Source organism: Schistocerca piceifrons, chromosome 1 (genome assembly GCF_021461385.2).
Source record: "Schistocerca piceifrons isolate TAMUIC-IGC-003096 chromosome 1, iqSchPice1.1, whole genome shotgun sequence".
NCBI lineage: Eukaryota > Metazoa > Arthropoda > Insecta > Orthoptera > Acrididae > Schistocerca > Schistocerca piceifrons.
This window is the reverse complement of record NC_060138.1, coordinates 799578227-799602780: the sequence shown is the minus strand read 5'-3', so window position 1 is coordinate 799602780 and position 24554 is coordinate 799578227. Positions and strand designations below refer to the sequence as shown.

At 40.2% G+C, this 24554-nt stretch overlaps 1 protein-coding gene across 1 annotated transcript in view; it reads right to left on the bottom strand.

The window, feature by feature from the left end:
* LOC124775194 (proclotting enzyme-like) overlaps positions 1–23555 on the bottom strand; it is a 158213-nt gene extending 134658 nt beyond the window's left edge. The window contains exon 1 of the mRNA XM_047250036.1: positions 23456–23555. Within this exon, the coding sequence (XP_047105992.1) occupies positions 23456–23555 (100 nt within the window). The remainder of the gene's footprint in view (positions 1–23455) is intronic.
* Between the last annotated feature and the right edge of the window lie 999 nt (positions 23556–24554).

Below are 24554 nucleotides of genomic sequence, written 5' to 3'. Positions count from 1 at the left end.
CATTGCGTTTTCCCGGTCTCCTACTAACGAACGGAAGTCTATCACCTGCTTTACTTACAACTGAGCCTATATCATCGTTTCAGGCCATATCCCTAGAAATTGTTACACAAAGGAATTTGTATAAGTTGACTGATTCCAATTGTGACTCTCATTGTAGTCATAGGATACTACGATTTTTTTTTAACGAGCACAATTTTACATCTCTGAAAATTTAAAGCAAGTTACAAATATTTGTATTTCTTGGGAATCTTATTAAGGTCTGATTGAATATTTGGGCAACATTTTTCAGGCAGTACTTCATGATCTGCGAAAAGTCTGACCTTACTATTGATATTGCCTGTCAGGTCATAAATATACAATACGAATTGCAAGGTTCTAATACACCTCCCTGGAGAACGTCTGAAGTTACTCCTACATCTGTTGATTACTCTCCGTCCATGACACTATGCTGCGTACTCTCTACCAAGAAATCTTCAATCCAGCCGTGTGTACTGTTTGATACCGAGTATGATCTATACTTTTCTAAATAAGCGATAACTTGGTGCGGAGTCTAATACCTCCCGAAAGTCAAGAATTAGGCAACAATCTGATTGCCTTGATAGATGGCTTTCAGGATGTCATGTGAGAAAAGCGCGTGTTTGTTTTCGCATGACCGATGTTTGCGGAATTCATGTTCGTTGGTATGGAGGAGATCGTTTTGTTCGAGATACCCCATTACGTTTGAACTTAGAATATGTTCTAAGATTCTACAGCAGATGTATGTCATTGGACGGTAGTTTTATGTATCACTTCTGCTACCCTTCTTGTAGACGGGTTTGTCCTCTGCTTCGGACGGGCGGAGTGGCCGAGCGGTTAAAGGCACTACAGTCTGGAACCGCACGACCGCTACGGTCGCAGGTTCGAATCCTGCCTCGGGCATGGGAGTGTGTGATGTCCTTAGGTTAGTTAGGTTTAAGTAGTTCTAAGTTCTAGGGGACTTATGACCACAGCAGTTGAGTCCCATGGTGCTCAGAGCCATTTGAACCATTTTTTGTCCTCTGCTTCCTTGAAACTGCTGACCCTTTTTTTATTCGAAACATGTACGATGTATTACGGTTAAAAGAGGACCTAAATTAATCGAAATTTCTACATAGAATCTGACTTAGATTCCATTGGACCCTGGAGCTTTGTTCAATTTCTGTGACTTCAGATGTTTACCGACGCCACTGACTTCTATATCACTTATTTTTGTTCTTGCGCGACAGTTAAACTGGCGTAGCGCTCCTGGATTTTCCTTTCGGATCTCGATTTGCTCCTATCAGCTTCAGTCCCTGTCTCCTCCTTGACTGTCTGGACACTAACATCGGTGCCACTGACAACCTTTCAATATAACCAGAATTTCCTCGGATTTTGTGAGAGATTTTTCGATAGCAATCTGCTATACTAGTCGTTGAAGGCTTCACGTTTTGTCATCTTGACAGCCAAATGCGTTTCATTCAGCATCTCCCCATCTATAGCCTTATGCTTTGTTTTATTCCTGTTATGCAGTAGTCTCTGTCTCTTGAAGTTCCTTTACAGAAACTATATGTCATGGAGGGTCACTCCATCATGAACCATCCTACTAGACACGTATTTTTCTAATGTTCGGTCAGTTATTCTTCCAACCGCAGTCACACTTCTTCTATATCCACCTGCGAAAAACTAAGCGTTTCACGTGCCTCCTTGAATTACGACACAGCTGCTTCTTTATCTAGTTTACTGAAAATGTAAAAGTCTCTACATGTTTTAGATGCCGTTTGCACTCTGGTAACAGTTGCTACTAAAGTCGCCTCATCGCCACTGACGCTAGTTTCATTGTGGACTTAAGCAAACTGGTCAGATCAATTGGTTGCCATTGATCTAATAAATTTTTATCTTCATCGGACTTCCAAACTATCAGTCCTTGGTGGTTTTAGAAAGGCGTTTAGCATTATTCCATATTGGATGACAAAAGACTTCTCTCTTTATGATAATATTAATGGAGGACACACGTATTAGCAACCTGACATTTTCTCCAAAGTTTTTGGCTGTATTTGAGAGTGGGTTTGGTGGTGAATAGAATGATTCAGTTATAAATTTATGCCCACTTTTAATACGTAGTACTGTCCATACAATCTCGATACAGCTTCAGTTTCTGTCTTACCAGATTTGCGTTTCTTGTCTACTGTGATTACCTGCTAGCATATCCTTTCGACCTATACACTGTGGCGGAGATTTTCATCTCACGTAATTTCTACTTGTTAATTCGACAGTAGTTGCTGTTTTGTTAACTATCTTTGTTTTCAATGTAAAGTTAGTACACGTAATTTCTACTTGTTAATTCGACGGCAGTCGCTGTTTTGTTAACTGTCTATGTTTTCAATGTAAAGTTAGTACATTTTATTTACTAATTTTGTTCAAATGGCTCTGAACAATATGGGACTTAACTTCTGAAGTCACCAGTCCCCTAGAACTTAGAACTACTTAAACCTAACTAAACTAAGGACGTCACACACATCCATACCAGAGGCAGGATTCGAACCTGCGACCGTAGCGGTCGTACAATTCCAGACTGTAGCGCCTAGAAGCGCTCGGTCACTCCAGCCGGCTACTAATTTTGTTCATAAAATTCTAGTATATGAGTGAATGAAGCTTTGCTGGTAAATGTATTCCATGTACTTCTATGTAAAGTTAGCGTATTGTATGTAGGCACTGTAATCAAATACTATGCCCGTTACGTCAAAATTAATATCTGTGTTTTGTAATCGCAGTAGGACAAGGAGGTTAACCGGCTTGAGGTAGGAGGAGGAAGAAAGTTGATGGCGAACAGAGGTTGATGGCGGTACGTAAGTGGAGGAACTATTCGTGTAACGGGAAAAGAAGAACTATTTTGAAGAAATATTTAGACTGTGAAGTGTCAAGACAAGTGCAGAAGGAATTATTACAACTGGACAACTGGAAAGATGTGAAAGTATGTTATTTTGAGAATTTATCCCTGTTATAGTGTGTGTCGTCATAGACTTGGCTTAAGAGGAATGTTCGATAAGAGTCGTCGGCTTTGGTTAGTGACGTAATGTTATTGGCTGCTGTCACTAGATCTTTTCTACCTTTGCTGCATATATTCACAGTTTTGTTGTTAGTCGGCAAAGTCAGTAAATTTGAAAAAACAAAAAAAGAACTGGTTGTGTTATCTGTAGCTTAGCCCGAGGTATAGGTTAGGTTGGGAGACGACACTTTGGTTGTGAGTTGGCGAAGACAACGAATGGGAAACCAAATAAATCTGGTTGTGGTGACAGACTGACCTGTAGCTTTGCCCAAGCCCTACTAGGTTAGCCGGCCGCGGTGGTCTCGCGGTTCTAGGCGCGTAGTCCGGAGCCGTGTGACTGCTACGGTCGCAGGTTCGAATCCTGCCTCGGGCATGGATGTGTGTGATGTCCTTAGGTTAGTTAGGTTTAAGTAGTTCTAAGTTCTAGGGGACTGATGACCACAGCTGTTGTCCCATAGTGCTCAGAGCCATTTGAACCTACTAGGTTAGGCTGGAAGGTGACTGGCTGTGAACTGATGGAGCCAACGAATGTAATTCTAGAAAAAAAAAGATGACAGACTGATTTGTAGCTTGGCCCGTTTGAAAAAATCCCCAATAATATGACGCTATATTTGCAATATTGTTTATGTCATTTGTCACATGTTTCCTATGTCGCTGGTCAAAGCCAACGAGTCGCACCGAACATTCCTGCATCTCCTTAGACTTTGCAATGACGTCACGGTAAAACGCATTGGTGGACTACTTCGTCGTAAGATTGTGATATAAATTATTCAGAGACAGTGGGGGTGTATCAAGAAAGAAGAGAAGCCGATTGTTAGAAGTAAGAAGCAGCGATATGAATTTTTGATGAGAACGAGAAGAGAAGAACAGAAGAGACCAAGAATTATCTAATGGCGGACGGTAACTACATCGAGTTTGAATGATTTTGAGCAACTATTTTAACTCTAATAAAAGATGTGTGGGTGGAAGGCGTGATAGAAGAGTGTAACGGATAGTGAAGTTTCGAATTATTTTATTCTTCACTGAAGACAAGGACGTTCGTGGACTGTAGCAAAAGAACGAATACTTATCTGAATCAGTGACTGTTGCTTTGCCTTTCGTATGCGGCGGGCCATTTAGAACCGGTTAATTCTTTGTGAGGGCATAATGTATGACTTGTCGAAAATGTGCACGCTGTCATACAAATACATCATATTGGCGGGTGCTCACTGTAAAACTTAGATACGGTGTTTCTGAACGTTATCCGCATCCTAACCCATCTAGAAAATTTCCCTGGAGAGATTTCAGTATTTCTTGTTATTAAGATGTTTTCCGGAGCTTTATTTTTTGGTGAAAGTAATTTTCAGAGAATTTAGTAAATTTCAACTCAAAACGCCGGCATATTCGCAGCCATATAAAGTGACCGAAGGCAGCGCGGTCCATTAAGTTTCACAGATCATCCTGCTACCGGCACCTGCCTGCAGCCAGAGGTAGCAGCGTCTCAGAAATAGCCTACAACTCTGACAGCAGCCGGGAATAAATCACAAAAACATATTCACAACGACTTTGAATGTTGCGATCATCACTAAATCAGTTCAAGCAAGTGAATTAATTGAACCTCAAAACATTCATATGCAGTACGAAATGGAACAATAGAAATAAATTAAACTTGCAGGGCAATACTTTTAAACTACACTCAGTAGAATGCACACACTGTAATTTCTCTAGTAGTCTAGTATCATACAACTTCTGTATATGTACAGTCAATTAAACTGATTGTAATTGGGATAAATATTGAAGATAGTTTTAAACGTTTTCACCATGGGCTTTTGTAAGAGGACAAGCAGTAACGCTAGTGTTCTGCGATTTTACTTTGACGTTATATTAACTTAAAACACCGACAGGTGGTATGAAATAATAAAAACTTATATATAACAGAAATTCTTACGTGAAATTAATGATTTAAATTCAGAAACTGATTAGTGTATAACACATACTCTCACAAACTGCATATGATACTACTTTAATATATTCTTATTATTCTACACTTATGTTTGTATACTTGAGGCGATAGGCGAAGTATGTGTGTTCGTACTTACGTTGTTTATGTCGAAAGAGCGAGACATTGCAGTACAAGAGAAGTTGATTTATCAATATATGGTGTCATCGATTAGATGGCGTGAGCAAAGAGATAACGAGGTACAGAGAACGTGCAATACTTTTCTATTTATTTGATAAAACGGCAGTCATAAAATCAAATCATTGCCGTTTTATCACTTGCTTCGTTAGTTTGTAGTTTATTACTAGGATTTAAACATTCCATCTGTAGGGGTAATTTCTTTTGATCTTACACTAATACTTCAGAATCTCCTACAACTATAATTTTCTAGGCTAGAGTCGATTTGAAAAAAAAAGAGGTCTTGTATGCGCCGTCGGCTAGCTAGGTAGCAAGCTGCCTCTGATGTCTAGTGCACCCCTTATCTTGTTACGTGGGCAACTTTTTACCGTTTCAACTTGGCAATAAAGTCAGCAACTTAAGTTTTAGTTCTGGTAGTTTATTTACCCAGGATACTACAAGAACTGTTTTAATCTCTCCACACTGCTAAAGCTATGTTTTATATTTGAAGTCTGATTATACGGTGACGTGTGTTGTGCCATACTGGCCCTAGTGGATGGAGACAACAGTCTTCTGTTTAGTTCAGTGTCTCTAATAACATCATTTTTGTTTTTGAAAGTCTCGTTGAGCAAATATATTTGCTGGAGCCCTTCTCATTGTCAAGTTGTGGAAAATGCCACCATTAGTTTCTGTTCCGAGCATGGATGATTCGCACTCAAAATATTATAATGCTTCCAATATTATGAACCATTTTGACAATCTAGCTCTTTTCCTTCACATAGTGGTTATGAAACTGAAATTGAAACTTTGTGAATAAAAATGAACACTAATTTACATCTAATTATTTGGAGCACAACTTCTTCTTCAGTTTTAATATTTTTTTCCAGTTGAGAATTGTAAATTAAATGTTATTTTAGAGAAATTATCGTAAAGTACATACGTCTGAAACACATACGCACAATTTATCAGCTACTTTCTGGAACGAGATGTAAAGTACTTTGTACAGCTGTCATGGCATAAATTAGCAGCTGAAAATGAGTGAGTAACCAGTGTAACGTTTTGAACTGCGACGACTCTCGAGTTTCCCCTTTTTCTTGTTTGTTGAGGAGTCGCAAACGAATTGTGCTTTGATCCATATTAGGCACAACACCTTTAAAACATTGCAGCCTCATACCCTACTTTGTTAGGCCTTGTTTCAGAGACTGAGAATGGTTGCAAAACGTCGGGGTTCACAATATTTACTTCGGTACCTTTTTTTGTTCATTTTTCAATGCTTCCTGACGATTATATTAATGAGGACAGCTAGCTTTCCTTTTAATTTTACAGTCTTTTCTGATAACATTTGCTATGCAATGTCTTGGGAGCTCTTTACGATTACGTACAACTAGATTGTAACTAAACTTCACTTGTGAATTGTTTGCGACTAATATCTTAGGTTACTAGATTTTGGGACCTATGCTGATTTGGCTATACTTTTCTTCCGGACCAATAGTAATACTGAAGGTTCATCGGCATTCATTTATTATTATGCGTTTCGAGCCGCCGTTCTGTTCTCCTACTGTCGATGTCTTTGCATGCGACACAATTGTATGTGGTGATTACGAATTTTTGGTCATCTCAGCTCAGTTTCAAAAACACGATTTCTAATTGCAGTGTTAAAGAGAATAGTCTCGAAATTGGCATGGGGATGCCAGATTTGTCAACATTTGCGTTTCTCATTTAGTGAAAACACAAACACTATTCACATTGCTGAAAAACAGACCGGTTGTAGCTGGCGGTTTGTTGAGCATCGGTGGAGAGGCAGTACTGCTGCGGTTCGATGGTTAGTTGGGCAGTTCGCACTTTGTGCTTCTCTTGCAACGTCAGTATGAAATGGTTACATTTTCACAGCATAGGATCCATCTATCACCAAGAGAAAGAACACACAGAGAAGGTCAAGTATAATTAAAGACACGGTAGATAAAGTGTACGAATGCTTTATGTTCGGTGTAGGAGATAATTTCGCCTTAAAGCGTCCATCAACTTGCAATAATCTCACCTTAAAGCGTCCAGCAACTCGCAATTATTCTATATTAAGATTTAACCCGCAAGATACTATCAGTCATGTTTAAATATCAGTTTCCTGCTGCAATTTACAAGTAGGCAACTCATAGCGCGAACTGAAGACATTTAAAAATGAAAATTGAAATAGACCATATAAGTTTATTCATAATTATTGGAAACAGGCTACACCTGATTAAGACTGCAACTACTCTCGCTATTGCTGAGTCATGTTTCAGCAGATTTGTGCCATCATCAGTGAGTCATGTTTTATTTCAGTCATAGTCTTTGAAGATAAGTTTTGTGGGACCTTCTTTAAATTGTAATATAGCTTTCCATATTTCTTCCCGTAGTTCTTGTAGTCTTACACATACATTTATCTTGCAAAAAAAAAAAAAAAAAAAAAAAAAAAGAACACTTATTTTAGTGCTCAGCACTCCGAAATTAACATACTGTACTTTCAAAAAGTGGTTAATAATATTCCTGTTTGGGCAAGAAACTAGTTGTGCTTAATAAGGCGAATCTAGTACCTAGGGCTGCTAATAGAGCATAAGAAAACAAATTATATGTATTACTCTGTATTTTATGCGAAGAACCACAAAAATATTTCTGTTTGCTTTTAATTTCTTTGATCCCACCAGAGAGACAGTCATACTAACAGATAATGTCACGAAGTTCGTCGCCGGCCGGGGTGACCGAGCGGTTCTAGGCGCTACAGTCTGGAACCACGCGACCGCTACGGTCGCAGGTTCGAATCCTGCCTCGGGCATGGATGTGTGTGATGTACTTAGGTTAGTTAGGTTTAATTAGTTCTAATTCTAGGTGACTGATGACCTGAGAAGTTAAGTCCCATAGTGCTCAGAGCCATTTGAACTATTTTTGAACGAAGTTCGTCTGGCGGTGTCATTTTGGTAGGTACATATTTGAGGACGCAAAGATGCAGAACTGAGTGAGGAAGCCGTCTAAATGTGTTCCAGCTTTACTGTGTGTTCCATTACGTGAGAAACGGATAGAAAACGTAAACAGTGCAACTTGGTGCAAAAAGAAATGAAAGTAGAAAGCGCGGCTGGCAAAGCAGTCAGCAGACAAAACATGTAGTGAGTCAATGTGAAAAGACTTGGCTCTAGTTGTGTTCTTCAGTACGAAAGTGGTTTGCTGCAGCTCTCCACGCTATTCAGTCCTGTGCTAAGTCTCTTCATCTCAGCATGACTACTGCAAGGTTCACCTATTTGAAGTTGCTTACTGTACTGAAGCTTTGATCTCCTTCTACAATGTTTGCTGTTCCCACTTTCCTCGATTAGCGGACTTGACTACTCCTTGATGCCACGGGATCACGGGAGGCCACAGCTGATTTCCATCCGCCTCCTTTAAACAATCTAAGCTTGTGCTTCGTCTCTAATGACCTCAATGTCGACGGGACGTTAATCTCTAATCTGCCTTTGCAGTTTCCTTCTCGATTGCATTAAGTACTCGTATACGTTCATGAGATCTACTCATCTAATCTTCATCGTTCTTCTGTAAAACTTCATTTCAAAGGCCTCTTCGTTAACATGCCAGTTCGATATCAAATGTTCCTAGGTATCGTTTTTAGTTATAGTTGGCATGGAAAAGTGTATTATAATAATTTGTTAGAAGGCATCAACAATCAATAAAACTCTTAACGCATATGAATGTGAATTGTTAGTTTCCGCATCAATATAATCTGTGGCGTAATACATTACCTGAAAACGAACACCAGCCTTTAGAAATACAAAGCAAATAAAAATATCACCTCTACGATATTACTTTACTTTTCGTGCTCGGAAAAATTTTTCAGTTCAATACCGGGCGACGTTCAGTACTTTATTCTTATCACGCCATAGTACGTTCAAGTTACTCCTTGTGAAACAGGTGGGGCATTGTAGAAGATGTTCCATTTCTTGAACTTCATCACAGTCGCATTTGTTGTCTGCTTCGTCTTTGAGGCTCCATCTAATTATACTGCCACTACAACCATTTCGAAGCGATTCAGTGTTCTACAAATCATATAGCTTGATAAACGGCTGCTGGAGATCTCTTGTGAGGCAGTTTTCTGGGAGCTCATTTAACTCAGTACTAACAAGGGAATCTCCCCATCGCACCCCCTCAGATTTAGTTATAAGTTGGCACAGTGGATAGGCCTTGAAAAACTGAACACAGATCAATTGAGAAAACAGGAAGAAGTTGTGTGGAACTGAGAAAAAATAAGCAAAATATACAAACTGAGTAGTTCATGGGAAGATACGTAACATCAAGGACACACGTACGGCAGGAGCTCCGTGGTCTCGTGGCAACGTGAGCAGCTGCGGAACCAAAAGTCCTTGGTTCAAATCTTCAATCGAGTGAAAATTTTAATTTTTTGTTTCCAGTTTATGTGACAAACTCTTATGTTTTCATCACTTTTTTGGGAGTAATTATCACATCCACAAGAAAACCTAAATCGGGAAAGGTAGAAGAGTCTTTTTACCCATTCGCCAAGTGTACAAGTTAGGTCGGTCGACAACATATTCCTGTCATGTGACGCACATGCCGTCACCAGTGTCGTATAGAATATATCAGATGTGTTTTCCTGTGGAGGAATCGGTTGACCTATGACCTTGCGATCAAATGTTTTCCGTTCCCATTGGAGAGGCACGTCCTTTCGTCTTCTAATCGCACGGTTTTGCGATGCGGTCGCAAAACACAGACACTAAACTTATTACAGTGAACAGAGACGTCAATGAACGAACGGACAGATAATAACTATGCAAAAATAAAGAAAGTAAAATTTTCACTTGTGGGAAGACCTGAACCAAGGACCTCTGCCCTCTTCATCTGCAGCTGCTCATGCTACCACGAGACCACGGCGCTGCTGAACATACGAACTCCGTGATGTTGCATATGTGACCCATGGACTACTCAGTTTGTATATTTTGCTTATTTTTTCATAGTTCCACACAACTTCTTCCTGTTTTCTCAATTGATCTGTGTTCGGTTTATCAAGGCCTATCCACTGTGCCAAGTTATAACTAAATCTGAGGGGGTGCGATGGGGAGGTTCCCTTGTAAGGGATCTCCTGCGGGATTCAAGGCTCCCAGGCCCGCGTAAAGCACCGTGTGGAGAGTGGCGCTCGTCGAAAGTATGTTTAAATTTTTCTATTTGCTCTCGCGCAATTCTTTGGGGTTTAGGATCTGAGAATCTGTCAGCTTCACATAGCTTCCCAAGTGATGTGGGTTTCATGCATTTTGTTGATAGTTTTCATATGTCACATAAGCTCGTTCTGACTTTTTGACATGTGTGGATGTAGATCATACGGAGCATGCATATTCCGCTATGGAAAAGTAAAGTGCTAAAGCAGTCGGTTTGGTTCATCTGCTATTCGCTACTTTCCTTAAAGTATTGTTCCTGGTGACAGTCTTTTAGCAGCTTTTCCCGTGATGATGCATGTGTGTCAGTGAATTGACCAGCACGACAGCCAGCTATTTAGTGTGTCTATATGTTCCAATGTTTAACGAGTTTTCCAGTTTCCCTGGAAGAGACCGTTCTTTTGTTGGCACCGTCGTACTTCTACCCTCCAGTGTTACATAAAACTGCCTTTTTTGCAATAGAGCTTCAATCATTTTTGTGAGCGGGTGGTCTTTAAATGCGTTGTAGAGTTTTTTCATGAGCACTCTATGGTTGACAAGCAGAACTTACATGCGCCAGACCTACAAGTTTTATTTCTTTTTTTCTTTTCTTTCAAACCCTTCCCCTGTGTGTTCTGCAAGGAACAGAATTTAACTAGTGCACGATTATCCTGGTCTGAATCGAGTCTGTTGGGAAATGAGCCGTTGGTCTACGGTATGTGCCATATGATTTAAAATTATTTGTTCATGCTCTTTATGCAGATGGTATAGGAACGCTGTAGGGTACTAGTTCTTTGGTTGGCATGTACCTTTCCTGTGTTTCAACAGTACTACGATCTTCTGGATCTTGCATTTTTTTAGACAGTGTTTGCAAAATCTATTGTTTGGCAGTAGGGTCGTGGATTTTGATCTGTTCCACCAATATATCACAGACTCCAGCTGCTTTCTCCTTTCCATTGAATTCAGCTCAAGATCAAGTTTTTTCCCCAGTAAATGATGTTTCGAACACTTTAAAAACGTAGCAATGTGACCATTAGTCTAAATTGTACGCATATTATTGTCCACTTTTATGTGTGTGGGTTCTGTACACTCTTCGACAGTTTCAGTGAAAGACACTGTTACACTACGAAGAAAAATGAAAAGTACAATATGACTATAAAAAGTATAGAGAGGGATGGAAGTGAATGGCAAAACCGAGATCATGATAAAATTGCTCAATAATATTGCGTTGACCACGATACACGTGGAACTTCACAGATGTGATCTGCATTCGACAGCAAGTGAGATTGAGCGTGCGAGTGTTTTGGAAAGACGTGTTATCGGGTCCAACTGAGATATAAACTATAAATATAGCCAGTCGATAGCAAATAATGCTTTTTGTGATTGTTCGTTCAAACATAAAGTTTCCTTTGGAAAATATTTATCAACAGACACACGATTAAAATCACAATAAGGCAACATCAAACAAAAGAACATATCTAATGTTCAGTTTTATCCAAAGAGATAGGGCAGTGGCTGAGACACTGTGCTTCTTTTCGGGAGGTGGCGTCCAGTTTTGGTTTCCCTTGGTTTCGCTAAATCGATTAAGGCGAAAGACAGAATGTATTCTTTGAAAAGTTTTCGGCTAGCTTCTTTCCCACTCTATGTCCATTCCGTGCTTGTGCTCCGTTTCTAATGATCTCGTCATCGATAGGCCGTTACAGTTTAATCCTCCGTCCTTCTAATATTAACATTTTATGATCGTGTGAAACATTTTCTCAACTGTATTTCACTTTTAATTGTGATATTTCTATTAACAGAAATACTTCATTATACTAATAGTGACTGTACCTCATCATATCGCTTAAGGACTGTCCTTTAATGTTTGCTCCGAAAGACAGAGCAAAATACTGAGTGCTACTGCTGTAAAAACAGTTACAAATACAAGAAAAACTAAGATAGCTGTGTAAATACGAACGTAAAATTCGACTCAACGGTAGTGAAATCAGTACTGGAAGAACACTAAGAGTTCTTAAATATACTACGATAAATGAACTTCTCTGATTCCATTTACACATTTCTCTCACAGTGACGTTCCTGCGGTATCCGTCTTTTTCATTGAAAGATGTTAAAAACTACTAAAATCTTATTATCTATTTCTGTATTCATTAATGACCAGTTTAATTATGAACAGCTTTCAGAATTTTGAGGCAGATAGTAATATATCTATTAACAAATATAGGATATGCATATCCATGGTGTGAGCATAGCGTAATGCGTAGGTCGCCAACATCAAGCCGAAACTATCATGTGGCTTGTGTGTAAGACTGTTCGTTACCATTTTTAGCTAAGACTGAGACTTTAGTATTACACTCATTTCCCATGTTTTACACACTTACTTGTTAGTAAAAGCAATGATGAATAATTGCTACCATGGATTCAAATCGAAATATGTCAATTGAGGAAAAGTTGACATTCACAGGTAAGTACCAAAAAGGTCTAATTTCAGTTATCATACCAGAAAGAGCCAAATTATTTGTTGATAATACTGAGACACAGTGCAATGAAGAGTTAATATCGTAAGGCTACCTTATGTGACTGTATGATAATAATTTTATGAGTCATCTGTAGATTAATACTGTAGTATGCCACTAATCAATCTGTTGAATGTTTACACAGTTCGAGAAATTTTCACCTGAAGATAAGGTTTGCATACGACAGTCTGAGTCATAACCTCCAGATTATATAGAACTCTGAACCATTGTGTTTACTGTAAAGTGATCACAATACGAAAATGTAGTACTAGTACCAATGTCATGGAGTACGTGCGATTAAAAAATCAATGCGCTAAAAATTAAGGAAGATTAAACATGTGGCATCACAAAGTAAAAACGGAAAAATTTCATCCCCAAAGATATTTCACTGTGTGATAAATTGTTGATTTGCTGCATACTGTAGATCCAAACTCCATGCTTTTTCTGGACATTCAATTTCACATTGCTACCCAAGCAGAACTGATAAAAACAGGGACTCGGTAGTACGACCAATGCAGAGCATAACCTAAAAATAGCAATGACTATCCCATCTTTTTCTGTAACAAAAAAACAGTCAAATACTACCTGTAACACTTGTCAGAAACAAGCAAAATTACACTGCATTTATGACTTAAAAACTTTAAATCAGGTTCATTCCTCATATCGAATGCAAAATGTTAATGTGCCTATGAAACACACGTTCAAAATATACCGTACTTTCGGACAACGTTTGTCTTTACTAGCAACGTAATGACATTAAAAACGTGCAGAGCGTTTAAGAGGCAACGCTCACGCTGCATTACAGCCACGTGACTTTCGAAGCCAATGTATGTAGTCGACAGAAATTTTATTCTGAGAATCTGAATCATCACTCTATATATCTTCGTAATCTATGATAACAAAACGCAATGGAAAACGTCTAGAAAGAAAAGTGCGTATATATATCTTTGGTAATACGATGACGATTAGTACCGTCTTTGGCTCTATTCTAACAGTTCAGAATGAGCGTGGGAAATTTAATTTTGTGATCGAGAACTATACCACTAAGGAGATAAATGCCACCGTCAAGTCTTCATAAATAACACTGAACGAAAGGACGACTTCTATTCCCGTAAGTTAAACTAAAATTTAATAATATACACTGATGTTTGAGAATGAAGAACTTCAGCATTCACACACACTTAATACTTCTGGCATTAAAACAAGTCTTGCGTTTCCGCGTTGTGGAGTTTTCATTCGTTAGGCCGGTATTACACTATTATATTTCTTTGCGAAAGTTGATATGTCAAATATTTATGTCAAAGAAATTTGATGGTGTAACAGAGAACTTTGTCTCGCCTGTTGTCCAGTAAATGTGATGAAATCTGGGGCCTCGCCATAGATTTGATCATAAAAGTCTTTTGTCGTCTGTTCACTGCAATGTGAAATGTAAATGCTTGGAGCGCTGGTGTCGCTACAGCTATTTGACGTCTTGTAGTGTGTTTGTAAACATGGCTTCAAAGTTGGCGTATTCCTTCAACTCTCTTTATTTTAGTAAACTTGCTTCGACGGAAATACAGAAGCGTCCGATCTTACCCGTCGGCTTTGACCCATGACGTCACAAATACCGCGGAAACGACTATAAACAATTCCAATATGGCGGATATAAAAACATCGCATACGTATTGTAAACACTGAAATACACAAGTTTCACAAAAAGCCTAATGACTGTAACGGGACAAGCGTGGGAAATTAGGGGTTTTTGGGTGCGGAGAAACTAAATATACAGAAATGTAGCCACCGACCGCCATTCAAAACCACGCAAAACAACGAAATAAATCAACATCACAAAACTGACCAAATACCAAAAAACACATTCCTATCCATAATCGGACACTTCCCTTAACCTATATAGCTCAACAGAACCTACCGATCACATCCCCCAATAGAAAACTAAGAAACGAAAGCTTCCCTTACACCTACATACATCGGCACTTATGCAGTTTAGCAGGTACGGAAAAAATTTTTCATTTTTTTCCAAAATTTGATCATCATGTGTCGTTATGCGGTGGGGGGAGTCTGCAGTGCCCCCCCATCCCCCCCACAGGCTTCATTAGTGTCAAATCAATATTTTCGAATCATAGGCGGCCGCTGCCGCGGCCGCATTCCAAAAAAAAACTCCCAACCTAACCTCAAGTGGGCTACGCTACAGATCAATATGTTCATCAAATTGCTTCATATTACGTATACATGTTCATTAGTGTCAAATCAATATTTTCGAATCATAGGCGGCCGCTGCCGCGGCCGCATTCCAAAAAAAAAGCTCCCAACCTAACCTCAAGTGGGCTACGCTACAGATCAATATGTTCATCAAATTGCTTCATATTACGTATACATGTTCATTAGTGTCAAATCAATATTTTCGAATCATAGGCGGCCGCTGCCGCGGCCGCATTCCAAAAAAAAACTCCCAACCTAACCTCGTATTCAGGGCTACGCTACAGATCAATGTGTAGGTCCCTTACGTCACGGGTCAAAGCCGACGCGTGAGATCGGATGTTTCCAACCTATACCCAATACACAAAACATACATAAATAACCAAAAAAAAAAACGGAACTTACCTCAAAAAACTCACTAATAGAAATTCCGCTTCAAATCCAACACCTGAGCAACAGAAAACTGACCCCACCACACGAAACAAACGAAACAAACGAAAACCATGAACACACCACCAGAGAGCACGACAAACAAAAACAAGACATCTACAAACACGCCACAATCGCAAATCAAACTCCGCGCCGTAATGACGTCACACACCACAACACGCTTACGTCACGGGTCAAAGCCGACGGGTAAGATCGGACGCTTCTGTTGACCCGCTTCGACTACGATGGGGGGTGAGCAAGGGGCACAGTGCATGCCATTAATTGTGTGTTGATGGGCAAATAGAATATACTGCAGGCGACTTCATATCCACAGCCATCCATTTCTACCTCTAGAAACACCGAGACAGCTTTTAAGCAAGCTGGATTACAGGATGTGGTCAGACTCTAAAACAAAAAAATTCTTTCTTAGATTTAATTTTGTACTTTGTCTATTTTTGAACTCTGGAGGCCACTAGTTAAAAAGCATATCACCTGTTCGTACTTTTAATTAATTTTGTAGTTGTTGGAACACTAATTCCATTTACTAAATTATTCAAAAATAAAAATAATTCTTATCGCCTATACGGTGCACTAAGCATTTATTTACCTTCACATATTCCGCCTTCAGTGCTTTATTAATCGCTTCACACGTTCCAGGAATTAATTTGATTCATGTGCAATGTGATATTCGAGTACTGTGTTGTAAACTAGAGTGCCTCTCTCCTGTATCTAGAAATCCCAGTGTCATAGTTTGTCTTCTGTACATATAGCATTTCTTAAAAGAGTATTCTGTTTTGTAATATGAGAAGCCACTATACTGAACAAATACTGAAATAAACTCTCATCCATTCGTAAATTTATATATATATATATATATATGACCTGATGTCCTCCACTTGCAGCTCTCGTAACAAATTTTGCTGAACACTTTTACTATCTCGACGTAATACCAATGGCTTCATCCAAATATGTTTCCTTTTTTTCCGCCGCTGTTCTTACACACACACACACACACACACACACACACACACACACACACACTGCAATTGTGGTACTAGCAGTTGTATCGCATAATAACAAGTTGTCCGCCATCATGAAATTTGACCAAAAAAATGACGACAGGTATGAAAAGAAGAACAAGCTCTGAGCGGGAAAAGTAACCAATTGTGTCTTTTTTAAAGGATTTATCTCGGTATTTGCTATAAGCGATCTAGGGAACTGCGGGGAACCTAAATATGGACTGCCGAACGGCGACTGGGAATTATACAGTATAGCAAAATTCCTAACAGTTATTAACATAGGCTTGATTTTTTTTAAGTTGCCCTCCAGATTGTTCATGGTTTAATTTATCTCCAAGTGGTTAAACTTGACTTAACGCAGAATCATCGCTTTGCATTTGTTTCTTCAAAGTATTGTTCACGTTTTCCAGTGGCTGTGCGGATTTTCGACTAGTCTGAGGTCTAAGACTGAGCTGTAACCAAATAAAAAGAGTCTAAATTCACAAAATTTTGGGTACATTCCGTTTCATACCTTATATAAGGGTATGATACAATGAAAGGACGAGTATGTGATGTTCTGTTGGATATAGCTACTCATAGTTAAGGATTGTTGCTATTTACTACATACAGTATTTTATTATGAGTTAACTCAGCAGGGATGATACACTGTTTGTAAGAAAGCTTACGCTACCATTCGTTACGACTTTTAATTTTACTGTTCCGTAGAGTTAAGTGCAAAGTTAAGAAATTTAGCCAACACATGCAGTTAAGCACAAAGCTCGAATTTCCAACCCGGTACACGGTTATATTGTGTTACTTTATCCACAGTTCCACATGTAGAGTGAAAGGTTTGCAATATGACGTAAACCACATGCGTTCCTTATATCACCATCCAAAAATTACTTATTTTCCCGGCGACAAAAATTTTTGAAGTGTATAACGGAGTTCTAAGCTGAAATGTGTTATTGCACATATAGAAAACAACCAATATTCAATCGATAACTAACCAAAACGTAAAAGTAAAACATTTTTTACTCGTTTCCAGTCCTCATTTTTGGATGGAATTTTCTTCGTATGTGTGTACTCGTTGGTTACCCGTCGCTATGTTTATATGGGACATCCGGTTTTCGTTAACCGATTTCCCAATACCGCTTTTGGGTGGCCATGTGAACACTTAAATACTGATTCTGGAAAAGCGTTTTCAGCTGCTGGGTTCCCTCTTGCACAGTCTACATTCACTCCCGCGTAAAAGCTCTACCGTTTTAGAAACGTGTTTTGATTGTTCAGTTCCTACTTGATTTAGAAGCGTCGTTTTATCTGGATGGAATGAGTTGCGGTGACGGAGATAGTTTGCAGTGTTGGGGGAAGAAGATATATTGGAATGACAACAATGTTATCCCCCTCCAACTGAAGCGAACCACTCGCCCTCCCCTTCGCTCGCTCTCCCCCCACCCCCTCCTCTTCACAGTCTGATCTACAGTCAGATGCAGCGATAAAAATTATGCTGTACGTCTGTAAATATGCCATACGTATTTTAGTTGACAGATATTTTTGCTTTTAACTGAATCAAACTGCTGCCTCCTTCAAGCTACTACAAGTCAGGCAGAGTTAAACGTCTGTAAATCCAACTACTCTGGCCTACCTAGTCATAAGTTTCCAGGAAGGAATGAAAAATCTTGTAAAGCGGAATGGTTTGTGCCTTGCCTGGGGATACACCACAAAGAAAGAAGAGACACTGTTATATTTCGGAAAGAAACATATTTTCTTAAAAAAGGTTTTAGTAACGGGAAAAAGTTAGAGAAAAGTTCAAAATACACCAAGAAAGGCCTGTCTCAGTTACTCAGCAAAGCTAAAACAACGTACGTGCGATCGGCCAACCCATTCGACATCTGATGACCGATCAGGAGAATCCCAGAACCACTTTGTTAGTAATTATCAGTTCACTTGGGCTCCTGGATCGAACAGGAAACGCACTGATAGGTCATGAAAATATCAGTGAAAACCGCGTGACACTTCCCGACAGAGAAAGGACGATGTACCGAAACTAAAGACGTTGCTAAAGCGCCGCGATACTTGATATCTGCCACCAATATACAACAAGATACTGTAAATTACGGGTCACACAAGACCCTGTGCAGGTATTTGTAAAAAAATCTCCATTTTATGGAATTTTTGCAGTTTCAACGACGGACGTGGGTGCCAGGAGCAGTACACTAATTTGTGTACGTTTCATCGTCCCTGAGAAACTCCAAACAAAAGAGCTTTTACAGGTATCGTACAGTCCGCCGGATGCCAGTGCAGGGACCCTCACTAGAAAAGGGAGTTTCTAAGCGCTCATTGTTTCAATTGTAGCCGGCCAGTGTGGCCGAGCGGTTCTAGGCGCTTCAGTCTGGAACCGCGCGACCGCTACGGCGCAGGTTCGAATCCTGCCTCGGACGTGGATGTGTGTGATGTCCTTAGGTTAGTTGGTTTTAAGTACTTCTGAGTTCTAGTGGACTGATGACCTTAGATGTTAAGTCCCATAGTGCTCAGAGCCATTTGAACCTTTTTTTTTTCAGTTGTAGGTGATATGACTGAGCCGAGCTAGTGTATGCAGGAAATCCTTCAAATAATAACAATAAGAGCTTTATCAATGGCCGATTATTATTGCTGTCAACAGTAATATGAACTACTGTTCCTACGTGCTAACAGAGAAAAGTAATCTAATATGCAGAACGAACTAATATCTTTCCACCTTGTTTGCATGAAACCTGTAAAATTGGACCCGTATTTACGACTTTTAATATTATTGAACTATTTCTCTTTATAGAATAACGTAGTTCTGACTACCTGACACCTTCTCACACTACTAATATACTGCGTAACGGTTTTGCTACAAGATTTATGTCAAACGCACATTAGATAAACCCAGTGAACAGATTTGCTTGCCCTCCACCACAAAAAATTAGCTAATAGGTTTGCTTGTCACATGACCCCTCCCCTTGCCCTTTATCGGCGAAAAAGTTGTATTGCATGTAACCATACAAAGTGCATGTTCGAGTTAGTTAGTCTCTTACTGTATTATGTTTTGATGCATTCAGTGGTGGTTTCATTGCCAAGTATTTTTCTGAGTGACACGGTATCCAAGAAGTATTAAATAATGGGCTATGTTCAGTGAAGGATGAACTCTAACTATACAGGGAATTTCAGAAATACTTTTACATACTTTGGGAACAGGTTCCTTACACTAAAAGATGAAGAAAAATTCATATAAACATATGTTCAAAAATCCTTCGTTTTCGAGTTATTAACGGAAGTTGATGTTCTACAAACATCTAGATAACTCAACAACTTCACTTTTCTATGCACGGGTTTGACTCATTGTATCCTACATGGCGTTGTGTTGCCAGCGAAACTCGTCTGTCTTCAACGTGTGCATTGTTTACATGTGCTACAGGTAGTGCGTTAAGTGAAAGTGCTCCGTTTAAACATGGCAGAATATTCATTTCGTGAGCAGGCAGACATGGTTTTTATTTACGGCCGTGCGAATAGTCACGAACATGAGGCTGTACAGCTGTATCTGACGGCATTACCACATCGAAGACAGCAAAGTCATCCAATGCGACAATACATACTACCAAATTGTTCAAATGGCTCTGAGCACTATGGGACTTAACTTCTGAGGTCATCAGTCCCCTAGAACTTAGAACTACTTAAACCTAACTAACCTAAGGCCATCACACACATCCATGCCCGAGGCAGGATTCGAACCTGCGACCGAAGCGGTCGCGCGGTTCCAAACTGTAGCGCCTAGAACCGCTCGGCCACCCCAGCCGGCTTTAGAATCAAGAGGAGGGCATTTCGAGCATTTACTATGAATTTGTGTGCTTAGGAGCTCCAATCACCTAAACTGTATACTTTCATTAATAACTGGAACGTGAAGGATTTTCCGGCATGTGTTTATTATGAACTCTTTTCTTGTTTTGGTGTAAGGAACCCGCCCCCCCCCCCCCCCAAAGTTCGTAAGAGTATTTTTGACACACCCTATACATTCATTAAGGGCTTGAGTTTGTTGACGGGTATTGTAGCCACTTTCGTCGAGGAAAAATAATCAAATCCGGCATATTATTGTAAACCTAAGGCTCACGTCCTCACTTCGAGACGATAGTTACGGTACAGTTATAAGTACTGAGCATGTTGCGTACCCATTGTCACACATTTCAAGTTGCCTCCGCGGGATGACTCATTTTCTTCTTGTACTGTACAGTTACGTGACTCCGAACATTACGGTAGTTAGGTAGCTCTCCTTAAGCAAGCTGCAGAAAAATAATTTCGCTACAAAGTGTACATCTATTAACGGAATATCAGTGTCAGCGTTCTCATTGTTGCTACAAATTTCAAGTGCCACCAATCTCAGATTTTCTAAACCAGTTATAATCAAAGTGACTCTCTCATAACATGCATTTAATAACGATTTGTCGTTCTCCATTCTCAGTTTTGTTTTTTATGTGTTAAAACATGGCTTGGATTTGTAAGCGCCATATATTCTCAAACACTGAACAGAGCCTACAGTAGTATTAACGCGTGTTCTTTCTCTGTTTATTGTGTATGAGGCATTCTGATGACGTTCATTCCAAAACTTGTGCATCCTGCAGTGTCTCTACGAAAACTGCGCGCCCCGTAGCACCCACTATTAGATCGGCAGGGTTCAGCCAGACACGACGTATCATTCTTTCTCATCGGCGGATCGTTTATTCTGCCAGGACTATGTTAATTTGTCAGCTATTCAGTATCAACAGTTATCGTTTACATCCTGGGACGTGCCATATGACAGTATTTCTGAGACGGTAGGAACTATCCGACTTTTCAGTTAATACACTACTGGCCATTAAAATAGCTACACCAAGAAGAAATGAAGATGATAAACGGGTATTCATTGGACAAATATATTATACTAGAACTGACATGTGATTACATTTTCACGCATTTAGGTGCATAGATCCTGAGAAATCAGTACCTAGAACAACCACCTCTGCCCGTAATAACGGCCTTGATACGCCTGGGCATTGAGTCAAACAGAGCTTGGATGGCGTGTACAGGTACAGCTGCCCATGCATCTTCAACACGATACCACAGTTCATCAAGAGTAGTGACTGGCGTATTGTGACGAGCCAGTTGCTCGGCCACCATTGACCAGACGTTTTCAGTTGGTGAGAGATCTGAAGAATGTGTTGGCCAGGGCAGCAATCGAACATTTTCTGTATCCAGAAAGGCCCATACAGGACCTGCAACATGCAGGCGTGCATTATCCTGCTGAAATGTAGGGTTTCGCAGGGATCGAATGAAGGGTAGAGCCACGGGTCGTAACACATCTGAAATGTAACGCCCACTGTTCAAAGTGCCGTCAACGCGAACAAGAGGTAACCGGCCGAAGTGGCCGTGCGGTTGAAGGCGCTGCAGTCTGGAACCGCAAGACCGCTACGGTCGCAGGTTCGAATCCTGCCTCGGGCATGGATGTTTGTGATGTCCTTAGGTTAGTTAGGTTTAACTAGTTCTAAGTTCTAGGGGACTAATGACCTCAGCAGTTGAGTCCCATAGTGCTCAGAGCCATTTGAACCATTCGAACAAGAGGTAACCGAAACGTGTAACCAATGGCACCCCATACCATCACGCCGGGTGATATGCCAGTATGGCGATGACGAATACACGCTTCCAATGTGCGTTCACCGCGATTTCGCCAAACACGGATGCGACCATCATGATGCTGTAAACAGAACCTGGATTCATCCGAGAAAATTACGTTTTGCCATTCGTGCGCCCAAGTTCATCGTTGAGTACACCATCGCAGGCACTCCTGTCTGTGACGCAGCGCCAAGGGTAACCGCAGCCACGGTCTCCGAGCTGATAGTCCATGCTGCTGCAAACGTCGTCGAATTGCTCGTGCAGATTGTTGTTTTCTTGCAAACGTCCCCATATGTTGACTCAGGGATCGAGGCGTGGCTGCACTATCCGTTACAGCCATGCGGATAAGATGCCTGTGATACGAGGCCGATGGGATCCACCTCCTGAACCCACCGATTCCATATTCTGCTAACATTCATTGGATCTCTACCAACGCGAGCAGCAATGTCGCGATACGATAAACCGCAATCGCTATAGGCTACAATCCGACCTTTATCAAAGTCGGAAACGTGATGGTACGCGTTTCTCCTCCTTACACGAGGCATCACAACAACGTTTCACCAGGCAACGCCACTCAAGTTTGTGTATGAGAAATCGGTTGGAAACTTTCCTCATGTCAGCACGTTGTAGGTGTCGCCACCGGCGCCAACCTTGTGTGAATGCTCTGAAAAGCTAATCATTTGCATATCACAGCATCTTCTTCCTGTCGGTTAAATTTGGCGTCTGTAGCACGTCATCTTCGTGGTGTAGCAATTTTAATGGCCAGTAGTGTAGAAGTGTGGTTCAGATAATGAATGCAGTTATATTTTGCTTTATCCATGATAGAGAGCATAGCCTCTGTAGTGGGTCACGTAATGATGAGTTATTCAATTTTACGTTAATTCTTGAGTAAACATTCCCAAAATACTTGGGATATGAGACAGTCATATCTACTCACTGGGGACCCAATATTGCTATAAGCGACAAGTGTAAATTGATCAGTAAGTGAAATTACGAACAAAGAAATATGTTTCACAAGTGAAATGACAGCAGTGAATATACCTGAGATTATATATAGGGTCATTCAAATATGTAGCTATAGCAGAATTTTCTTTGAAATGTTCGTTGTTTGTGATTTCTTTGGAGCAGTGCAGGCTCACTAGCACAAGCCTCGCTGTTTTCCATTGTCCCCAGTATTTAATTGTTCCTGGCGTGCTTTATTTGTGATAATTAATATCCTACCTTTATTTTCTGTACATTGGTTAAAATTTTTGTAATTTACAGAAAATTAATCGCGCTAATGAAACTATGATATGGTAGAATTTGCAACAATTTCCCATCTATTAGGCGAAAACAGTGAACCAAGTAAGTTACTTTACCTTGTCTCTTGACACGAGTAGCGTTATTCGCAGCGGTGGCCAGAACAGCATCAGTAAGGACCAGTACCGCCACCACTCGGCAGATGGCAGCGCAAGCCATGTCCGCTGCTCACTGAAGCGGCGGAAAAAGTCAGGAACAAGCCGTTCCAACCTGCAACGCGTCAGAAAATTTATTATAAGATTGTTGCATTATATATACAAATTCCATTTTTCTGGCAAAGCTGCAGTTTTACATTCCAAGAAGAGAACATTCAAATTTAAAAGACAATGCAGAAAGGGCGGCTAGAGTTTAGTCTTGACAACGTCGAGGTTATGACATACAGAGCAGTAAGTTCGTTGTGAAAGGATAAAGGAAGTAATTGGCTGTCGATCGTTGAAGATACCATCTAAATATTCAGCTGCAGTGATTTAGGAAAAGTATTGCGAACGCCTGCAGGGAAACTAAATTGCCGTTTGGGGAAAAGAGAAACAGCTTTATGAATATCAAGAACCAATCCTAATTAACGAAGGGCAAGCTGAAAGACGGAAGGAGTGCATAGAGGATCTATACAAGGGAGATAAACTTGAAGGCAATATTATAGAAATGAAAGAGGACGTTGGTGGAGGTTTGTAGGAAGATATGAAACTGCAAGAAGAATTTGACAGGGCTCTGAAAGATCTAAGTGGGAGAACTAGCCATGACAATACGCTTCCATCTGGTGTACAAGACGTATGACAGGCGACATAGCCTGACACTTCAATAAGAGTGTAATAATTGCAATTCCAAAGAAAGCAGTTGCTGACAGGTGTGAAAATTACCGAACTAGGAGTTTAATAAGTCATGGTTGCAGGATATCGTGCACGAACTGACCCATCGATTATGTCCCGTAAATGTTCGGTGGGATTCATTTCGGACGATCTGATTTACCAAATCATTCGCTCGAATTGTCTAGAATGTTCCTCAAATCAGTCGTGAACGATTGTGGTCCGGTGATATGCCGCATTGTCACCTATTAAAATTCATGATTGTTTGGGAACATGGAGTCCATGAAAGGCTGCAAATGGTCCCAAAGTAGCCGAATATAACCGATTCCAGTAATTATCGGTTCACTTGAACCAG